Source organism: Nanorana parkeri, unplaced genomic scaffold, assembly GCF_000935625.1.
Source record: "Nanorana parkeri isolate BGI_ZX_2015 unplaced genomic scaffold, ASM93562v1 scaffold1, whole genome shotgun sequence".
Taxonomy (NCBI): domain Eukaryota; kingdom Metazoa; phylum Chordata; class Amphibia; order Anura; family Dicroglossidae; genus Nanorana; species Nanorana parkeri.
The window spans coordinates 3,851,861-3,869,545 of NW_017306269.1; the positions used below are offsets into that span (position 1 = coordinate 3,851,861).

General features: G+C 42.3%; 2 protein-coding genes across 3 annotated transcripts in view; one reads left to right on the top strand and one right to left on the bottom strand.

Annotated features, from left to right (window-relative positions):
• Window positions 1-390: 390 nt before the first annotated feature.
• On the top strand, window positions 391-1,996 carry MRPL57 (mitochondrial ribosomal protein L57). Its single transcript, XM_018554921.1, has 2 exons — window positions 391-732; window positions 1,986-1,996. Exon 1 carries the CDS (start codon window positions 414-416, stop codon window positions 723-725), a length of 312 nt encoding a protein of 103 aa, XP_018410423.1. The 5' UTR covers window positions 391-413; the 3' UTR covers window positions 726-732; window positions 1,986-1,996.
• Window positions 1,997-7,885: 5,889 nt separating this feature from the next.
• Window positions 7,886-17,685, bottom strand: part of TRAF5 (TNF receptor associated factor 5) — a 39,459-nt gene continuing 29,659 nt past the window's right edge. For both annotated transcript variants that reach the window (XM_018553252.1, XM_018553173.1), the window contains 6 exons: window positions 17,516-17,593; window positions 15,041-15,115; window positions 12,345-12,437; window positions 11,155-11,295; window positions 9,990-10,158; window positions 7,886-8,493 (listed from right to left, as the gene is read on the bottom strand). In XM_018553252.1, coding sequence (XP_018408754.1) covers window positions 7,913-8,493; window positions 9,990-10,158; window positions 11,155-11,295; window positions 12,345-12,437; window positions 15,041-15,115; window positions 17,516-17,593 — 1,137 coding nt within the window. In that variant the 3' untranslated portion in view covers window positions 7,886-7,912. The remainder of the gene's footprint in view (window positions 8,494-9,989; window positions 10,159-11,154; window positions 11,296-12,344; window positions 12,438-15,040; window positions 15,116-17,515; window positions 17,594-17,685) is intronic.

Sequence of the window (17,685 nt, forward strand, 5' to 3'; positions counted from 1 at the left end):
AAAGCCTTATTTTATTGTAATACTGAATTGCGACCACTAGATGGAGGTGAGGAGCACAGGAAATACTTATTTGCTATGCTCCTCACCTCCAACTAGTGGCCACAATGCAGTAATACAAGATGACATTTGAAAATACATTCAACTTGTATAGAAAATATAACAAGAATGTTCATTTTTATTTTTTTTACATACATTTACAGAGATTCATAGGGGCCAATGGCTCTGCAAATTGTGTATAAATAGACTTCTATGAGTTGCATGGTGTCACTGGAAGTGGCTGATTGCTGGACAAGTGGCATGCTATGCATGTATGAAGGTACATGTGTTCTATGGCTGGTTAATGTTCAGAGAGTAATTCTCGGGTGACCTTCCACTTTAATGACTTATGAACCTGTTTCAGGAGTGAAGTGACCATGTTCCTGACAAACATCCTGCGGAAAGGCATATCGGGTCGTCAGTGGATTGGCAAGTACAGACGGCCTCGGGTGATCACATGGTGCATGAAGAAGAATCTGACTGAGAGGTTGGCGATAGAAGCCGAGACGGAGTATTGGATAAGCCGGCCCTACATGACCAAAGACCAGGAGTTCCGCCATGCCGCCGAGCGGAGGCAGAGACAGTATGAGGAGGTGAAGGCCCAAAAACGGGCCAATTTCCCCCCACACAAATACTTGGGCGAGCACTTGAATCACCTAAATACTACCAAGAAATGGACTATCTCGTGATTGGTTTGTGCTCTGTGGTTGGCATGCTCGTGGCTCCTAAAACATGTGTTTCCTAAACATGGTGAATTGCTGATTGCTGAAAAGAATGTGATATATTCAAAGTACATTAAAGCAGTTATTCAGTTTTTTTTCTTTAAAATGTTCCATTTTAGTAAATATTTGACACTCTATTGCCTTTTAAATTAGTTTTTCTAGTTGTCACCAGAACAGGAAGTGAGGGGAATGCTGCCTGTGGGGACACCTGTTTTGGTAGCGACCGCTTAAAGTGTGTGAAAACCCTAACAATGAACTTCTCTTATTGGCGGAGGGGAGGAGAGTGACTTGTCTTGCTGTGTGTTTGTGGAGACACACACAGCTTCCTGGCACAAACAAGGGTGACTCCATAGGGAAAGGAGCCCCCCTAAAGCAGGATATCAGGGCCACTGCTAAGGACCAGCTTATCCTACAAGGAAGCAGCATCCCTTGTATGTGATTTCATCACCATGTGAAATAACTGAAAACCCCTTTGACTAATATCACAACATTAGATATTCTTAAATTGGAGACCCCTGTGAAGTTTACCAGTGGCAGTCCATATTTGTTTTATATCAGATCACACCGTGCAACATTTCATCAAACCCATATTTTCAGTACAAAATACAATCAAACTAGTTTTAGTGCAGTAGGCACGATAGGATACCCGTTTCTTGCTAAATATAAAAGACGAGGTCACATCAGAAAAAAAATACATGTACATTTGTGTTGCCCTTTCTGGTGCTTTGGCAACTCACTCCGTAGTGAAAGGCCTGCCGAGGTGCAAGGCATGTAACATGCACAATACACGCAACGCACAGTACCAGCAACCGGTGAATTGGCACGAAGTGGGCATTTCTTCTGCACCCCAGTCTGCGTCCCAAAACTTGTCCCTGAAAGGAACCCACAAAGCTTGTTGGAAAATAAGTTATATTTTTATACTTCAAGAATTCGATTAGTTCTGCAATATATTCAAGACAGATGTGGACATAATTCTGCGATATAATTTATACATCCATAATATAAAAGCAAAAATGTAACAAAAAAAAGGTCAGACGTTCTAATATTTGCTTGGACCGCCTTTAGCTGTGATCACGGCACACATTCTCCGTGGCATTGTTTCGAGAAGCTTATGCAATGTCACAGCATTTATGTCCATCCAGAGTTGTATTTATTTGTCATCAGATCTTGTAGTGATGATGGGAGAGTCTGACCACTGCGTAAAGTCTTCTCCAGCACATCCCAAAGATTCTCAGTGGGGTTCAGGTCTGGACTCTGTGGTGGCCAATCCATGTGTGACAATGATGTCTCATGCTCCCTGAACCACTCTTTCACAATCTGAGCCCGATGATTCCTGGTATTGTCATCTTGGAATATGTCCAATGTGCCATCAGGGAAGAAAAAGTTAATTGATGGGCAAACCTGATCATTCAGTATATTCAGGGAGGTAGCTGGTCTTATTTTTTGGGCACACAATGTTACTGAACCTAAACCTGACCAACTGAAGAAACCTCAGATCATAACACTTCCCGAAATCCAGGTGGTGACCTTATTTTTTTGGGCTAGGTGGTGTATATTTCAGCTTACCAATCCTTAGATGTGGCAGTAAAAAAACTTCTTTTTTCGGGCTTTGTTTTTTCTTTATTTTCACCTGGTGATCCTGCGAATAACAGGCTTCCTGTCCTGAAGTGACAACACTCACCCCTCGCTATATCTATGCAGGGAACAATGGTTGTCACCCAGGCTGGACTTCAAACATGTCTGCCTTTGTTCACCTCCACTGCAAGGTAGATGTGGAGATTACTGTTATAGATTGTTTTATTCTTTCACGTGTATTTCCCCTTTGTTAATTCAAATTTGAGGAATCCCCTGCTATATGTTTGCTGTGTGTTCTCATTCACACAACATACCTCCACATCATTATAAGAAAATATGTCTTGCCTTTCTAGTTGTTTCTTTAGAGCGGGATTGTAAATAGGACTCTATAGAAAGCTTCAATTGCTTTAACTATTTTGCTGCTGGCACTGCTTGGAGATTACTTAATCCCCGCCTAAGAATTACATATTTTCCGGAAGCAGAGACCCTGTAGAATAAAATGGTGGCAGTTGCAATTTTTTATGTCACACAATATAAGCGCACCTGTTTATCAAACCCCAAAAATGCCCTTAAGGTAATTTTAGTGCACATAAACACAAAAGAATACTCAATTTTTGGGAACATATATGTGAGGTTGCGTCAAGTAAAAAGATACCAGATGTGTCTAGTTTCAAAATTGTGAGCACCTGTGAAATGGCAAAAAAACTACAGTACCCATAATCGCCCCTAGGGGACACTATAAAAACAATTACAGGTCATCAGTTTAGAGTTAACAGCAATCAATGATTAGACCCCTAATGTCACCTTTGCACTTCGGTGAAGCTAATCGAGTACAAATTGCTCTTCATCGCAGGCCACAGCATCCGGGCAATGACAGCTCTGAAATCAGAAGTGACAAAATCATCGTCGCTTCCAGATTCAATGGAGGGAATTAGCGAACAGATGTTAACTGGTCTCCCTCTTCTCCGGCAGCCCACACCTGCCACGCCCACAGGAAGGAGGTGCAATGGAACCCGGGATACATGACGACAGGAGCAGCACCTTAGGCAGCCTGTGTAAGTGATCTATAAGGTCCCACTGCTGCTGGCACAAGCCATGTGGCGGCGGCAGCGAAATGGTTAAATAGATGGTAATGTGGAAATAAGGGTCAGACTAAGAGACAGGACATTAACATACAATGTACTACCCAAGCTCTGAGATTTTTAACCCTTTGTTATAAAAAATATATACTCACCCGATCCTCAGTCCTACGACAGAGACCACTTAGCTCTCTTCCCCTCTGCTTTGGCATGTCCCTTGGCATCCTCACCTCTAATACAAGTCAATGGACTTGTATTACATGTGATGATATCAGCAAGGTTTAGTCCGCATGAGCGGGGAGTAGAAGCAGCGTGGACTGGTCTAGCAGCCATGCGCAGCCAAGGATCAAGTGAATATCTTTGTTATTTTAGACCAGACCAAAACAAGCTTTATTTCAAGGCAAGGTGCAGTAACCCATAACAACCAATTATTTCATGGCCCTGACTGGTTAAAAAAAAAACCTTTGCTGGGAAAAACAGAGGGACTGCCAGTGTTGACCTGACCTTCAGCAAATTCTGGTTGTCATGCTGAATCTCTGGCTTCAATACTTTGGCTATTCCAGATCAAGTATGCAGATATGGACTTCTTTCTTGATGAGCGTGTTTGTGGCTTATAAATTGCCAATGTCCGTTCTCACAGCGGCCGTATACCACCGTGTCAACTGGGGGGCCTTATTGGCACCCCCAGACTCCAATTTTGGCCCAGAAATAAAAACCATTCATAATGGACCTATGGCCACGCTCCCTATTCTCCATTTCCTGTACTCTCTATTCTTTAGTGTCCCTCCAGCCTTGTGTTATTCTCTTACCTCCTATCAGGTCCCCCCACCGTGCTACCCCCTAGATCAGGCTCTGCATCCTCCATCATTACAAAAGAAGTAATATCCAACTGACCCAAACCCTTCAGTCTTATAGTCACAATTAAACACCCCCTCTTCCACACTCCGTAAGCATTACCAGTAGGCAGCAGACCTCTTCCCACTTATGGAGCGTCCACCCAGAGTTATTTCACAGCAGCATAGCCGAGCGCTGAGGAGAGAGAGAGCTGCTGGGTGTGAGATCCTGGCCGAGCGGGTCTCACTCTCTCCTTACCGCTCGGCAATGCGGCTGTGGCAGCGGCTCCCCCCCGCAGCGCTTCACTTCTCAGATGTCTGCTGCAGAGGATCCAGAGGAGAAGCTGCAGCCCCCCCCCCACGTGCCAGAGGCAAGAGCTCCAGTCACCTCACCCTTGCTCTTTTATCTCTACATCCACAACTGTGGGGATATCCAGCCTAATTGCAATGCAAATGACTAATATAAAAGTGCAAGCCTATTTTTGTATAATGTGAGTTTATTTTTTTTATTTAGTGAAAATGTGCTTCCAGCCTTCCCACTCCAGTGCTCTGTGCTGGCATAACTGAGTAGCAGCCACACCAAAGGTGTCCTCACACACTTATTAGACACACCTCTCTCTTTCTCTGCAATATAAGGGCAGTTAAAGTGCACTGGACTGAGTGGTGAAATTCTGGTGACTACTGGACTGTGCAATGACATTGAAAACACTGCTATAGTAGGAAAATGGATGAGAACTGACTATACATCAGTAGCATTTCCTTTGAAAATGTTTCATTTGATTTTCTAATGGTTCGTGAGGTCTAATCAACGTCCGTTGAAGGCCCAGGATTGAACGTTTTTCTTGTTTCATATCTGAACTAACAAAATTCGAACCGTAAATGTGATTTTCTTTAGGGACAAAATCGTACATATGTTAATGCACATGTGCGCGGCCCAAAAGAAACCTGTTTAATACATCTGGGATTCCATTTCCATTAGCCGGTCTGGACAAACCTTTTAAGGGCTTTTCAAGCAAAATTAGTTGACTCAATGATGGCATCATCGCATGTTCTGACAAACAAATTTGAATGAATGTTCGATCGAAGTTCTAACCGTGCATGGCTAAGAAAATGGATGTTGTTAGCTGAATGTCTATTTGTGAGAATATTTATTTCTGCGAATTCAATTGGACTTTATTGGTTGTGTTATAGGGGATTCCTGGAGGTTTAGGCCCCGTTCACACTTGAGCTGAGAGTCTTTTTGGGTGTTTTTATTTTCTTTTTACTTCTAGCCATAAAGCTAGATACTAGGCAGAACATTGCTTTAAAAACACACTGTATGCACTTTTGTTGGAGCCAAAATACCCGACTGCTCCAAAAGGAGCTCATGTACTTTTTTGGGCTACAGGCATTTTGGTACCAGCGACAAAATGCTTATGAGTGAACAGGGACCATTGAGAACAATGGTGTTCCTCCTCTCCAGCGTTATAGCACTACCAAACGCTCAGGTGTGAATGGGGCCTAAGGGCTTGTTCACACCACTTACTGTGCATTCCAGCACGATTCACTGCTGGAACGCACTGTATCACATCCTGGCCGGCTTCCTGCATTCTGGGGCTGGAGGGGGGCGTAGCTTTGCATTGAACTCAATGTCACCGCAGCCACGCCCCCCCATAACTCCCCCCCGTCCGCAGTGCGATCGCCTGCACCAGAACGTGTGGCGCATTAACGCCTGCGTTCCAGTCCAGTGGGATCAGAAAAAATAGTACTCGCAGCGATACCATGGATGTGCGTTTCAACAGCTAACCGCTCTGGAATGCACTGTATCTGGTGTCAACAAGTCCTGAGGGTTAGGTAACTAAAGCTGGCCATACACTATGTGAAGATCAGCTGGTTCTTGATGAACCAGATGAAATCCACACCGTGGTCCCCAGCGGGACCCTTTTCAGCTGATCGAAGCAGCCGGTCAGAAAATATTTAAATGAACAGTGTAAGCAGCCAGTCAGCTGCTGGTTCTGTTCAGGTATGCTAACAGCGACTGCCAGCCGCCGTCAGAATACAATGAATATAGCGGGAGATTCCGCAATCCCTGCTCATAAGCGTTGATGGAGGAATCTGTTATACAGTATCTTAATTCAGCCTGAGGGTTGAAGGAAGAAAATATTACAGTGTATGGCCAGCTTTAGCATGACATTTTCAGGTGTGAGCATTGGTTTTTATTTTTAAGGCTGTGGAAACCTTTTGGCACCAAAATGCGTCAGAATACCAAGACAAGCAAAACAAATGGCAAACGCACTCATCAATTCTTTACCAGCTCTACCGCAAGGTGCACACAGAAGGGCTTTAAACAGTAACAGCAAAAAGTTTTCCCAGCACACTCACCAGCCAGCATGCAAAAAAAACTTGTCTCACCACTAAAGGTTGAAAACAGAGGTTTAGATACACGTCTTCTGCAGAAAATGTGAAAGCCGCACATCCGCGCCAAGGCACCTCTATAGGACCGCACTAAAACCTCTGTTTTTAACCTTAGCGGTGAGACAAGTTTTTTTGCATGCTGGCTGGTGAGTGTGCTGGGAAACTTTTTGCTGAGAATACCAAGACAGACTTATTAAGTGTGGAAAAATCAAACATACTGGCACTTGGGAGGCGTTTCGAATGACTTTTGGACAGGGCTGTATTTAGACCTTGTGCCGAACTAGGTACACCTGCATAATACCCTTTTTTTTTTTTCTCGTCATATTTTTTGCAAAAACTAAATTTATAAGCAGAATGTTGACTTCTTAGAGAACAACACTACAATTCGACTGTTCCGGTCATCAAACCAAAGAAAGATGATTGCACGGGTTTGTCCAATAGAGACTTGTTACTTCTTTCAGCAAACCCTGCTCCCCTTTTTATACAGTTTCTTTGCTGGGTTTATCTGCCTCGATCTAAGATGTCTAGATGTGGCCAGAAAAAGGGAGAAATATCATGAACAAAAGATGCTTGGGAAATACAGCCCTGTTATGTTTGAAATGCTCTTTTGGAGCCTACATTCATAAGACACTTTGTAGATTTAAAAACTATAAAAACATATACATTAAGGATATTCAATACAAAATATCTAGACCAGTAAATCTTTGCAAGAGCAGGCATGTCCACTCAAGGTGAGGATACTCATATTTTGCACCTATTGCAACAGCTTACAATACAAGGATGAGTCCACACTAGCAGCAAATAAGATTAAATTGACAGGTTATCTTGATAAGAACACCACTGCTTCCATTGATACTTCTCTTTACTGTACTTCTCAGCTGTTTCATTCACCTGGGAGAGCCCTTGGAAGGACCTGGTACTTCCAGGTATGGGGAAGCATGTGACCTTCTCCCCTCCACCCATGAAGCAGTGCTCGGCCGCTGAGGGACAAATTGCCAGGTCTGAACACTGACACATATGGGTAAAGGAATAGTCAATAGCCCTGCATAATCTCAGGTGCCCCCCACTCCCCAGATGGTCTGGGAGTGCAGGCAAAATAAGTATCATCGGAAGAGGCGGCCAGCTATCAAGAGGACCTCACTTTGCCTTAAATGGGCAACATTACAAATTCACTTTCAGCATACTTTTTGTAAATGCTAACTTAGTTCAGGATTCAATTCTGGCTCTTCCACATCTAAGTCTTTCTGGTTTTTATTATGTTCCTGACATTGTCTTATAACTCTTCCAGATCAGTGAGATCTACAACAACCTTAATGAACAAGGTATCGTCTTTAATATAGCAGCCATTCTTTGGATTTTCCAGCTGGTTGTGAGACACAAAGCGTGGACACCCGGAGGCAATGTTCATTTCACCTTCCGGCCTTTTAAAACTGCTGCTGTGGGGGTCAGCTTTGAAAACATCCATTATAGTGTTCTTCTTCCCACCCTGGTCAAGAAGCATCAAAGTGACCTTCTGTTTGAAAGGCCAGGAGAGGAGTGAGTCAAATTCTCCTTTCATGACTACGAAGTACAGCGATAAATAGTTTCCTTTGCCTGAACCATCCCCGTTGAGGTAGGCCCGAGCACAGAGGCGGTAACCACACCGGCTGGTGTAGAAGTGTTGGCTGAAGATGGAGACCACACGACCTTCCACCGCCTCCCTCTTCTTCCTCTCGTAGTCTGTGATTTTCCAGATCAGCTTGCCATTGTAACAGGTGCTCTCTAAAAGTTTGAATCGATCGTCATTGCTGCTGAGCTGAGCTTTGTGGAGGTTTATCTGCATATTTTGCTTGTTGAACTGGTTCTCCAGATTATCTGATCAATAAATTAAAGAAGAGTAAAGACTGTTATACTAGCTGCAAAGACAAGGCTCTCTAATGATTAGCAAAAAGAGAACTAAGTACATTCAGTTGTTACCAAGATTCATTATGGCAAGCAGACTAAGCTCCAATCAACCCCTTTTCTATGAAGAGAGGGCACAAAGCTCTCATTATGTATCTCTACCCCATACTGTAAGATCCAGTGACCAGTAATTTGCTTCAGGATAAATCAGAAGCTTCCCCATCTGTCATTCTCCTAGAGGCCACTCCTTGAATGTGGAAGATGCCTCAATGAGTACACAGGTAGCAAGATCTTTGCTATCTCCTGTTCCAATCACAGACCTACCACGTTTTATCTACCCAGCTCCGATCTGATGTAATAGGTGTAGTCTGATGGGCTGAGTCACCCTCTAGCTTTTTTGTACCTTGTGATTTCAAGTGGCAACATTCTCCCACCGCCTTCGATTGTTCCCAGCTCTGTTACTACCGGTACCTACTGTAGGGTTTCCCCAAGCCTTCATAATTTAATGGAAAATTATAATGGTATTTTTATTGCTATGCTTTTATTCTTATAGTTACTTAGCTTAGAAAAGACACATATCCGGGGAATTGTGTTATTTTTTTCATAATAAGCCTTTCACCAGCTGTAAACTTGTTGAAAGCCTGCAGACTGAGAAGCCAGACAGGCACCATCTCTACCTACAAAGTAGTAAATGACAGTAAATTACTTATCTGTGTTTGTTATTTAAGATCCTGCTATTCGGGTCAGTATTCACAACACGACAGTTCTCTTAAATCATGGAGAACCAGACATTTGAAACTTGCTGACACAAATAGGTAAATCATCTTTCTCTGCAATATTTATTATTTACCTGGCCACAAAAAGCATTTTTTAAAAAGAAAGGTTGGTTTCCCTATATGTTTTTTTTTTTTATGGCCAAGCAGATAATGTCTTATTGTCTTCAAATCAACACAGCAAAGCCCAAAAATATGTGTTCTCAGGGAACAAACTGCAAGAACAGGTTAGAAAGATGGAAAAAGGATTGCCGGTGCACAGCTCTTTATACCACAAACAGGAATGCTTATGTGACTAAAGTATTCCTCTGTATGGGAGGAACAAGCATTGTGACCTGGTTGGACTGCTCATGTACAAGCCTCTGTTCTCTAATGCCTATGGCTAGCTTTGGATTCCTGCAACAGTAGACATATATCCACTCCTCCTATTGTGTTATCCATGACAAGAAACAATTTAAATAGGAGAGTTGGAACCCTAATGGCAGGTGTACAAACCTGGGAAGTTAAGCACAGTCTATAAAAATATATTGGTGATTTAGCTCTCCTGGTGTTTTGGTCGTCTGACCATCTAAAAAGGAAACTATTAGTATACAGCTTTATTTACTAAATACAATAAAGACAATATTACAACCTGTTACTATTCTGTCCTTTCTTTAGATCATTCTTGTTCCCCAGTTACTACAAGTGGATACATACCTATGCGTTCTTTGTAGTTCTCAATGGCAGTCACCTTCTGCTTGATACACTCAATGGCCTCAATTAATGGCTTCAAGTCATGGCGGCTTTGTTCTTCACTTATTAACTGCACTAACTGCATCACCTGATCTTCCAGCCAGGAAGCCTTCTCCATGTAACTGGCCAGAGTCTAGGAAAGAAAAAGCAGCTGACATTTGGTACAAAGTTACTTTACACAGGGTCTGATTTTTCACCTTATCCAACAAACATGTGAGCATTGGTTGCAATGGCTGAGAAGTGTATGTACACATCCTGGGTGTCCTCATTTTAAAAACCTCAAAGCTATATAAAGTATTTTTGCAAGCTGATGACTCTTATGTCACAGGAGAAGAATAAGTCCTATGATGAGTTGATGAAATTTAGAAACGATGCCATAAACTAGCCAATAGCTCCAAGCTCCAGATTTCAAATGTTTGGCTTGTTTGTGCTCACCTAGGTGGTGATAGCAAGCTTATCTGGTGTTTGGAGAGGCTTAATAGAACACAAAGATTTATCAACCTATTGGGGACTGTCTCTGGGGGCGGGCTCAATTCTTCCTTTACAATGGGTCAGAGATAAAATGTCAATGTATGGCACATATGGTGGATTTAATAACACCATCCATCTGCAGGGCCGGATTTACTCTCCCTGCCGCCCAAAGGCCAGGTTCCGCAATACGCCCCCCTGCCACGGCTTCCTCATTGCTGGCGCCCGCAACTTCCCTACAAGGACACCGCTGCCGCCCTCTGCGCCCTGCCGCCCCGAGGCCGGGCCCCGGTGGCCTTGCGGGAAATCCGGGCCTGTCCATCTGACATGCCCAGGAAGATGCATTTTAAGCTACATTAGACAGAGGTGCTGTAATAGGTAGCTGCTTGCAGCACCCTTTCATTTGACAGATTATTTGACAGTCAATCTAAAGTGTCACAGTCCAATATATGTTAAAACACATTTTTCAATTTCAAGGATGCCTTTAAATTGTATGATAATGCCCGGCTTTAACAACCTTTGGTATTCCTAGTGGAACAAATACATGTGTGAACTGGTTGATGTGTGTGGGATATGTACAGTATGTCCTGCATGTGCTGTATTTCAAAGGCAATCTATCATCAGCACACAAAAGGCTAGCAGTGATAGGCCTTCTTCCCACCTGTGAAGTGGTGATGTGATTTCCATTGGTGCCACCAAGCTGCCCAAACTGACGACATTCCTTCTCACACCATTTGACTGTGGTAGACAGCTCTTGAATTGTGCTCTCTTTTAGTTCCAGACTTTGTTTCAAATCCAGCATCTTGTGAAAGAATACAATATACTGAAATCAGTGAAGTTGCATACAAACTTGTGAGACAGGTAAATACTTTTATGCCTGTAGTCCATAACAAAAACTCAGTTGAGCGAATGCTTGGTAAATGCTGAAAAGACCTGCATTTCTACCCTTATTCTGTTTGCTGGTGTACGCCACTCTATCCCTGATGTTGCTAAAGCTGGTGCCATCTTGTTTGAGTCTTGGAGTTTACTTGCCTTATCCATCTGTCCACCCTCCACGGACATCATCCACAAATTCCCAAGCAAGGGATTTCAGTAAGGAGAAAGACTAGTGTGATAGAGAACACCTAGGGCTAGCGCTGACGTCATCCCGACAAGCTGCTCTGTAGGTTCCGGCATGGCAGGGATGTTATGAATGAATAAGTAAGTGTACATTACCAGGTAAAATAATGCTGATACGTTAGCAAGGTGAAGGCTTTGGATATATTTGTGCTGTATGTCAGAGGGGACACAGAGCAGCACCCAGCGAGGAGGAGAGAAACTAGAGATGTACCACGTTTTTCCGGGCAAAAATTGGCCCTTTTAGCATTTTGTTTCAGCGGGCAAAATTTCAGTGCATCCCTAGTGACAACTCTAAAATTCTGGATTTCTGCTCTCCTTCTGTCTCTGGGACAATGGTCATCAGAACAAATGGAAGGGTGAATCTGCCCAGCAGAGATACAGACAGAGATTTTACTCGACAAACTGTCTAACCCCTTTCTACTTTATTCAGAAGCAGTGGTCTCCCTGCAGAGGGCTGACACGTCTCCCTAATAGGTCAGACCTGTATCTCTGCACTCATAATAGCTCATGCTCGCTGCTGATTGGAGAGCTCTAGCTCTGACTCAGCAGAGGGCGTGTCATACTTCTGTAGAGTGACCTGCATGCTGGCAGGGGACAGGCTTTTCTGCTCAGGCTATGCCGCTTTTTAAAGAAAACAAACTTTACAGTTACATACTAGACAGTCTAGGGATGACAGCTCTGCTCCAAAGAACTCACAATCTAGGATGTGCCTGTTCATAAATAAGTGTTTACCTGCTTCTCAAGTTTTGTGTTTCTGTTCAGTACATAGAGCATGTGGTCTTTAAGAAAGGTCTCTTCATGCACTTTCAGTTTTCCCCTTTTTACCTGCAAAGATAAAAGAAAAGCATTGTAACGTTTAAGCTGAACATTGTAAAGTTTAAAGCAGAACTCCAGCCAAAAAATAAGATAAAAATGATCAGCTCTTTTGAGTGCCCCTGTGCCCAGACTGTAGACATTAAACTATTTACATAGGAGTCAATTTATAAATCTTCCACCCAGCCACATGCTGGGTGAATGCCATTCCTGCCCCTAGATGAAGCTGATGAGCTTAGGAATTTCCTATGCTCTTGGCTTCATATAGTAACAGGAATGCAGCATTTGTACAGTGTGTGGCTAGGTGGAAGTTTTATAACTAACCTCATTGTCTTGATAAACTTTAAAGGAGCTCTCTAGCTGCTTTTATTGTGGAGTTATTCACTTTATGCAATCGAAAGTAATAGAGCTAAGATTTCAGTGCCTGTGATGTGAACATTGTAAATTTCTCTGCCATGCTCACAACTTCAGTGCTAAATGAATGATTGTTTCATAGCGTCTTTACTGCTGGTTCAGAGCACGCAAATACTTTAGAATGCATGATATGGGCACAGGTTCACATTAAAAGAAAAAATACCACAAAACCAATTTTTGCTGAAATATTTACATTCAACCCAAAGATCTCCCCTGCAGTATTTTTGCTATTCTGTGAATGGATAAGGGAAGATTATGTGGTTTACTTGCCGTTCCTCTGCCCCGTCCAACACCTTAAAAATTCAGTGAAAAGTATACATGGCATTTTGTAAATGGATGAGGAGAGAGGAAGGTTGGGAGCCAGCTACTCTCTTCTTTACTATACATGAGTCAAAACTGACAGTCTGAAGCTCCTAGCTGACAGTAGTATCATACAGGAATAGAACCAACATTTTTTTGCATCCCCAGCTGAAGTTGACAAAGTATTACACATAACTTCTCTGGACCAAACACAATTAAAAAAGTAGTTTTCCTGGAGATTCACTTTAATGATGTATTAATGATTGCAGAGTTGTATTCATTTGCGTCTTTTATATCTGCTTTATATGTTCAGCTTCAAGCGGCACTCTAGCCCAAATATTTTGTATTGGATTCAGTGGTTATAATCTGTACCAGGTTTTTATTGTCTTTGTCCCAACTGTGGAAATGAGTGGAAATCTCTCCAAGGAGGACGCAAGCTGAAATTAAATCCTGACAGGGATTTTTAACCCTTTCCCAAAAAAATTTGTTCATTCCTGTGTTTCCCCACTTGGCAGATTATTCTCTCACTTTCCGTGCTAGTGATCTCATGAGGATGAGTCTCCCCAACAGGGTAATAGTAGCTAAAATCTGACAGAGGTTCTAATCTGCCTTCCCCATATATCCAAAATCAGGGGCATAACTACGAATCTAAGGCCCCATACAGAAATTTGGATGGGGCCCCCTGGCTTACTCTCTTTGTAGAAGCTGTCAGTGACAACTGTAACAGTACATGTGATTGACCTTAAAGGAGAACTATGGGGTTAAGGCTTTTCCCCATAGTTCTCATTAGGGTAACTGGAGGACACAAACTAGCGTCCTCCCGTCACCCTAGGCTCAGTATACCGCGAGCTGCTGAATCGGATCGGAGCGGGGAGGGAGGAATCCAGCCCCTCCCGTCACGGCAGAGAGCCGTGACAGGATCGAGAGGTGACCGAACGCCGGTATGTGTTCGCTTACATCCCGATCTACTGAGCCGATCTGCGACAGTCTCATTGGCACAGGTCGGCTAGAACTATGAGGTGAGTGGAAAGCACTCACCTCATAGTTCTCCTTTAATATAAAGTATGTCTAAATCAAAGGAGGACAGAAGGAAAACTGTCAGCATAGTAAGTACGCTAGTAGGGAGCAAGCCTTGGATAAAAAGGTTATAGTTGTAATCAGAGGGCGCTAAGAGCTAGCAAATGCTTCTTACTGCACAGAGGAGGATCTGTGACTAGCAATGACTTCAGCCCTTCTATGCTGAAAACGTAACGTGTCACGAAACCCTTGTGGTAAAAATCAATGTGGAAGTGATATATAATATTATATATACTGTTTTCTGCACTGATATTTCGAAAATGTATTTTGCATTAGTTGATCTGCCCCCTCAATCCTCATAGGTTTGGTTTCCAGTCTGAGGTATAATCGCTATTACATGCATTGCTCAACATTCAGCAATGCGCACGCGTCCTGGCCAGTTTACTAGCTGGAGGAGGTTGTATGCACATAATATGTAGTTCACAGTGGGAATGCACCAAGAAGAGTGGTATTTATCTGCTGCTGTTGTTTAGATCTCATTTTTGTGTCCAGATTTGTGATTAGATATATGGATTAGCTCCACTATATAGCCACAGCTTTGTGGACACCTGGCCATCACACCTATATGGAGAACATTCTATTCCAAAAACATGGGCACGAATATATTGTTTTAGTGGTCCCACCCACCTATGGAGGCTATAGCTTGGCGTTCCCAAATACTTTTGCCCATATAGTATATGTGGTTCCCTGAGCAGTGGATATATTTTTTGGAAATCTAGTAGCCAAGGATGACACTGACACTTTATTTTCACCAATATTGAATCAGTCACATTATCTGGTACAACACCTTTGAAACACGAATATGTATTGTTTTAGCTGCTTACCTTTACATAGCAGCCATAATGTGTAAAAGGACAATCTACGTCGGCTTCAGGACAGATGATGAAATGCTCATCCAACTAAAAAACAAATATATCCACTTTAAAAAAAAAAAGAATCACAGAGAAATATATAAAAAAAAACATTCTGATGATTGATCTTTGATAGGACACACAACTGGTAGCAGTGGGGCTTGTCTTTAAAGGTATACTATGGTTAAAATTGGATATTAACCCCTTCGTGACGGGAGACGTACACTGTACGTCCAGCCACAAAGGGACCAAATGACTTGTCACGTACACTGTACGTGACGAGTTATTTGCTGCACTAGAAGGCTGCTAACCGCTGAGAATCAGCCGTTACCTTTCAGTAATAGATGTCTAACTATCTAGAGATCCATTACTGAAAGGGTTAACCTTTTTCAGACACCCGATACCTTAATATCGGGTGTCTGAGAGTCACAGCAAAGCAGACACACATGTCGGCTTTTGCCGGCATTCTGACAGCTCGTATAGATCGAGAGATATCTCTCTCAAGCTATACTGGCTTTTTTTTTTTTTATCTTTTGACTTTCAAGAATAGATACAAAATGTTATATATTAGACACATAATGTATCTATTCTTGAAAGTAGAATGTTTAAGTTTTCTGAAACATTCACTGACAGCTGAATCCTGAACTGCTGCAGGATCAGTGTCACTAACTTATTATCGGCTGTTCTGAAGTTTGAAGCAGCCTGATAATAAAAAAATAAATAATAAAAAAATGTATTAATTTATCAAGCAGTAATAGTGAGATTAATTCACAATGACTGCCTGATATAATTAAATAAATAAAATTTGTCAGTATAAAAAAAGTGAAAAGTGTAAATAAATTAAAAAAAATAGTGAAAAGTGTAAAAAAATTAAAAATAAGGGACAAATAAATGAATGTATGTATTGCATTTTTTTTTAGCTGTGCTGGTTTTGTTAAAAAAAAATACTACAAATCAAAACTGGGAAAAAAAGTTTTTTTTTTACGTTTTTTCCTCTTTTTTTAATTTGTATTTGTCCTAAGTGAGGCGTTAGACACACATATGTGATATAAATATATAGCCCTATCTGTCCTCTAAAAAACAATATATAATATGTGTGGGTGCACTTTGTAAGAAAGTATATTACTGACGTGGAAGAATCACACAGCAAAAATGTCAAAAGTGTGTCAGTCATTTACGAACAGAAACCAAAAACAAGCTCAGTCATGAAGGGGTTAAAGAGATTATAATGTATTTTCATTGGCACAGAGGGTTTTATTTATAAAGTGGTCTCAAAAGAGTCACACAACATTCACCCAGGATCAGCCCCAGTTATAAAAATGTGTGAATCTTGGGTGAAAATATTTATAAATAGACCCTTCTGAGGTACTATTGCAGTATTTATCTTAAATCTCAATTAAGTTTAAATAAGCTAAATATATTCCAGATACATGAAAACAAATGATGTTCAAAGTTTAGTTTTGAAAGTAGCCATAGTCGGAAAGCCTGTCCCTTGCCAACATGCTTCTGAGAATGATCATGAATCTGCTGTGTGGAAGCAGCGGCCTCTCCACAGAGGTCTGTCACCCCCCTGCTAAGGTCATACTTATAGCTCTGCAATCAGCAAAGCTCATGCTCCCTACCTATTTGAGAGCTCTAGCTTTAAAAGGAGAACTATGAGGTGAGTGAAAATCACTCATCCTCATAGTTTGAGCTGAAGTGTGACAATGAAACTGTCACACGTCGGCTCAATAGATCAGGAAGTGAGCGAATACATACCGTCACTCGCTCACTTCTCGATCATCTCCCTGCAGAGAGTGGTGACTGTCAGTCACGGCTCCCTGCAGGGATTCCCCCCTCCCCGCTCCGATCCTCCAGAGCTGACTAGTAGTGATGGGCTCGGGCGTGTTCGCAGCTCCACGTGCCGAGCCCGCCAGGAAGCTGACAGCGCCAATCACAGGCACTGAGACATATCCCGATCTCTGCAACTGCGGACCAGGATAATGTCTCAGTACCTGTGATTGGCGCTGCGGCGCTGTCAGCTTCCTGCTGCTGTAGCTCGTGATATACTGAGATTTGGGTAATGGGAGGACTCTAGTATATGTCCTCCCGTGACCATTAGAGAACTATGGGGAAAACACTTATATAGTTCTCTTTTAACTCAACAGGGGTGTGTTGAGCATCTGGAGAAAGCCTACTGCTTTGACAGAGAGAGCAAGGGTCCTTCTCTACAGCATGCTGGCAGGGTACAAGCTACATTTATCCTTGTTATGGGGACAACTCTAAAATACATTGTCCCTTTCTGTCTCAATGACAAAATACACAGGGTGAATCTACCTAGCAGGGATGTAGGCAACACTTAAAACCAAACAGGAGTTCTAAACCTTCCCTACTCTAATCATTACATAAAAAAAAAGTTTTGACTATACATGCAGTTTAAGAGAGCCTCCCGAAAAGCCAATATATTACCTCGTCTCTTGAACAAGTGTGACTGCAGTTGTTAGGGCATGAAACTGGATACAAAGGGCAATACTTTTTCATGTGAACCTAAAATAGAAAATAAAAAACTTCTTTGTTAAATAGAGAGAGAGTAATCTCTCAGATTCTGCAAAATGATCAGTGTTAGGGACGGATTGAGA

What these genes read in the sequence shown, in the direction of transcription:
- MRPL57 (XM_018554921.1), top strand. Translation starts at nt 414, where the DNA reads ATGTTCCTGACAAACATCCTGCGGAAAGGCATATCGGGTCGTCAGTGG.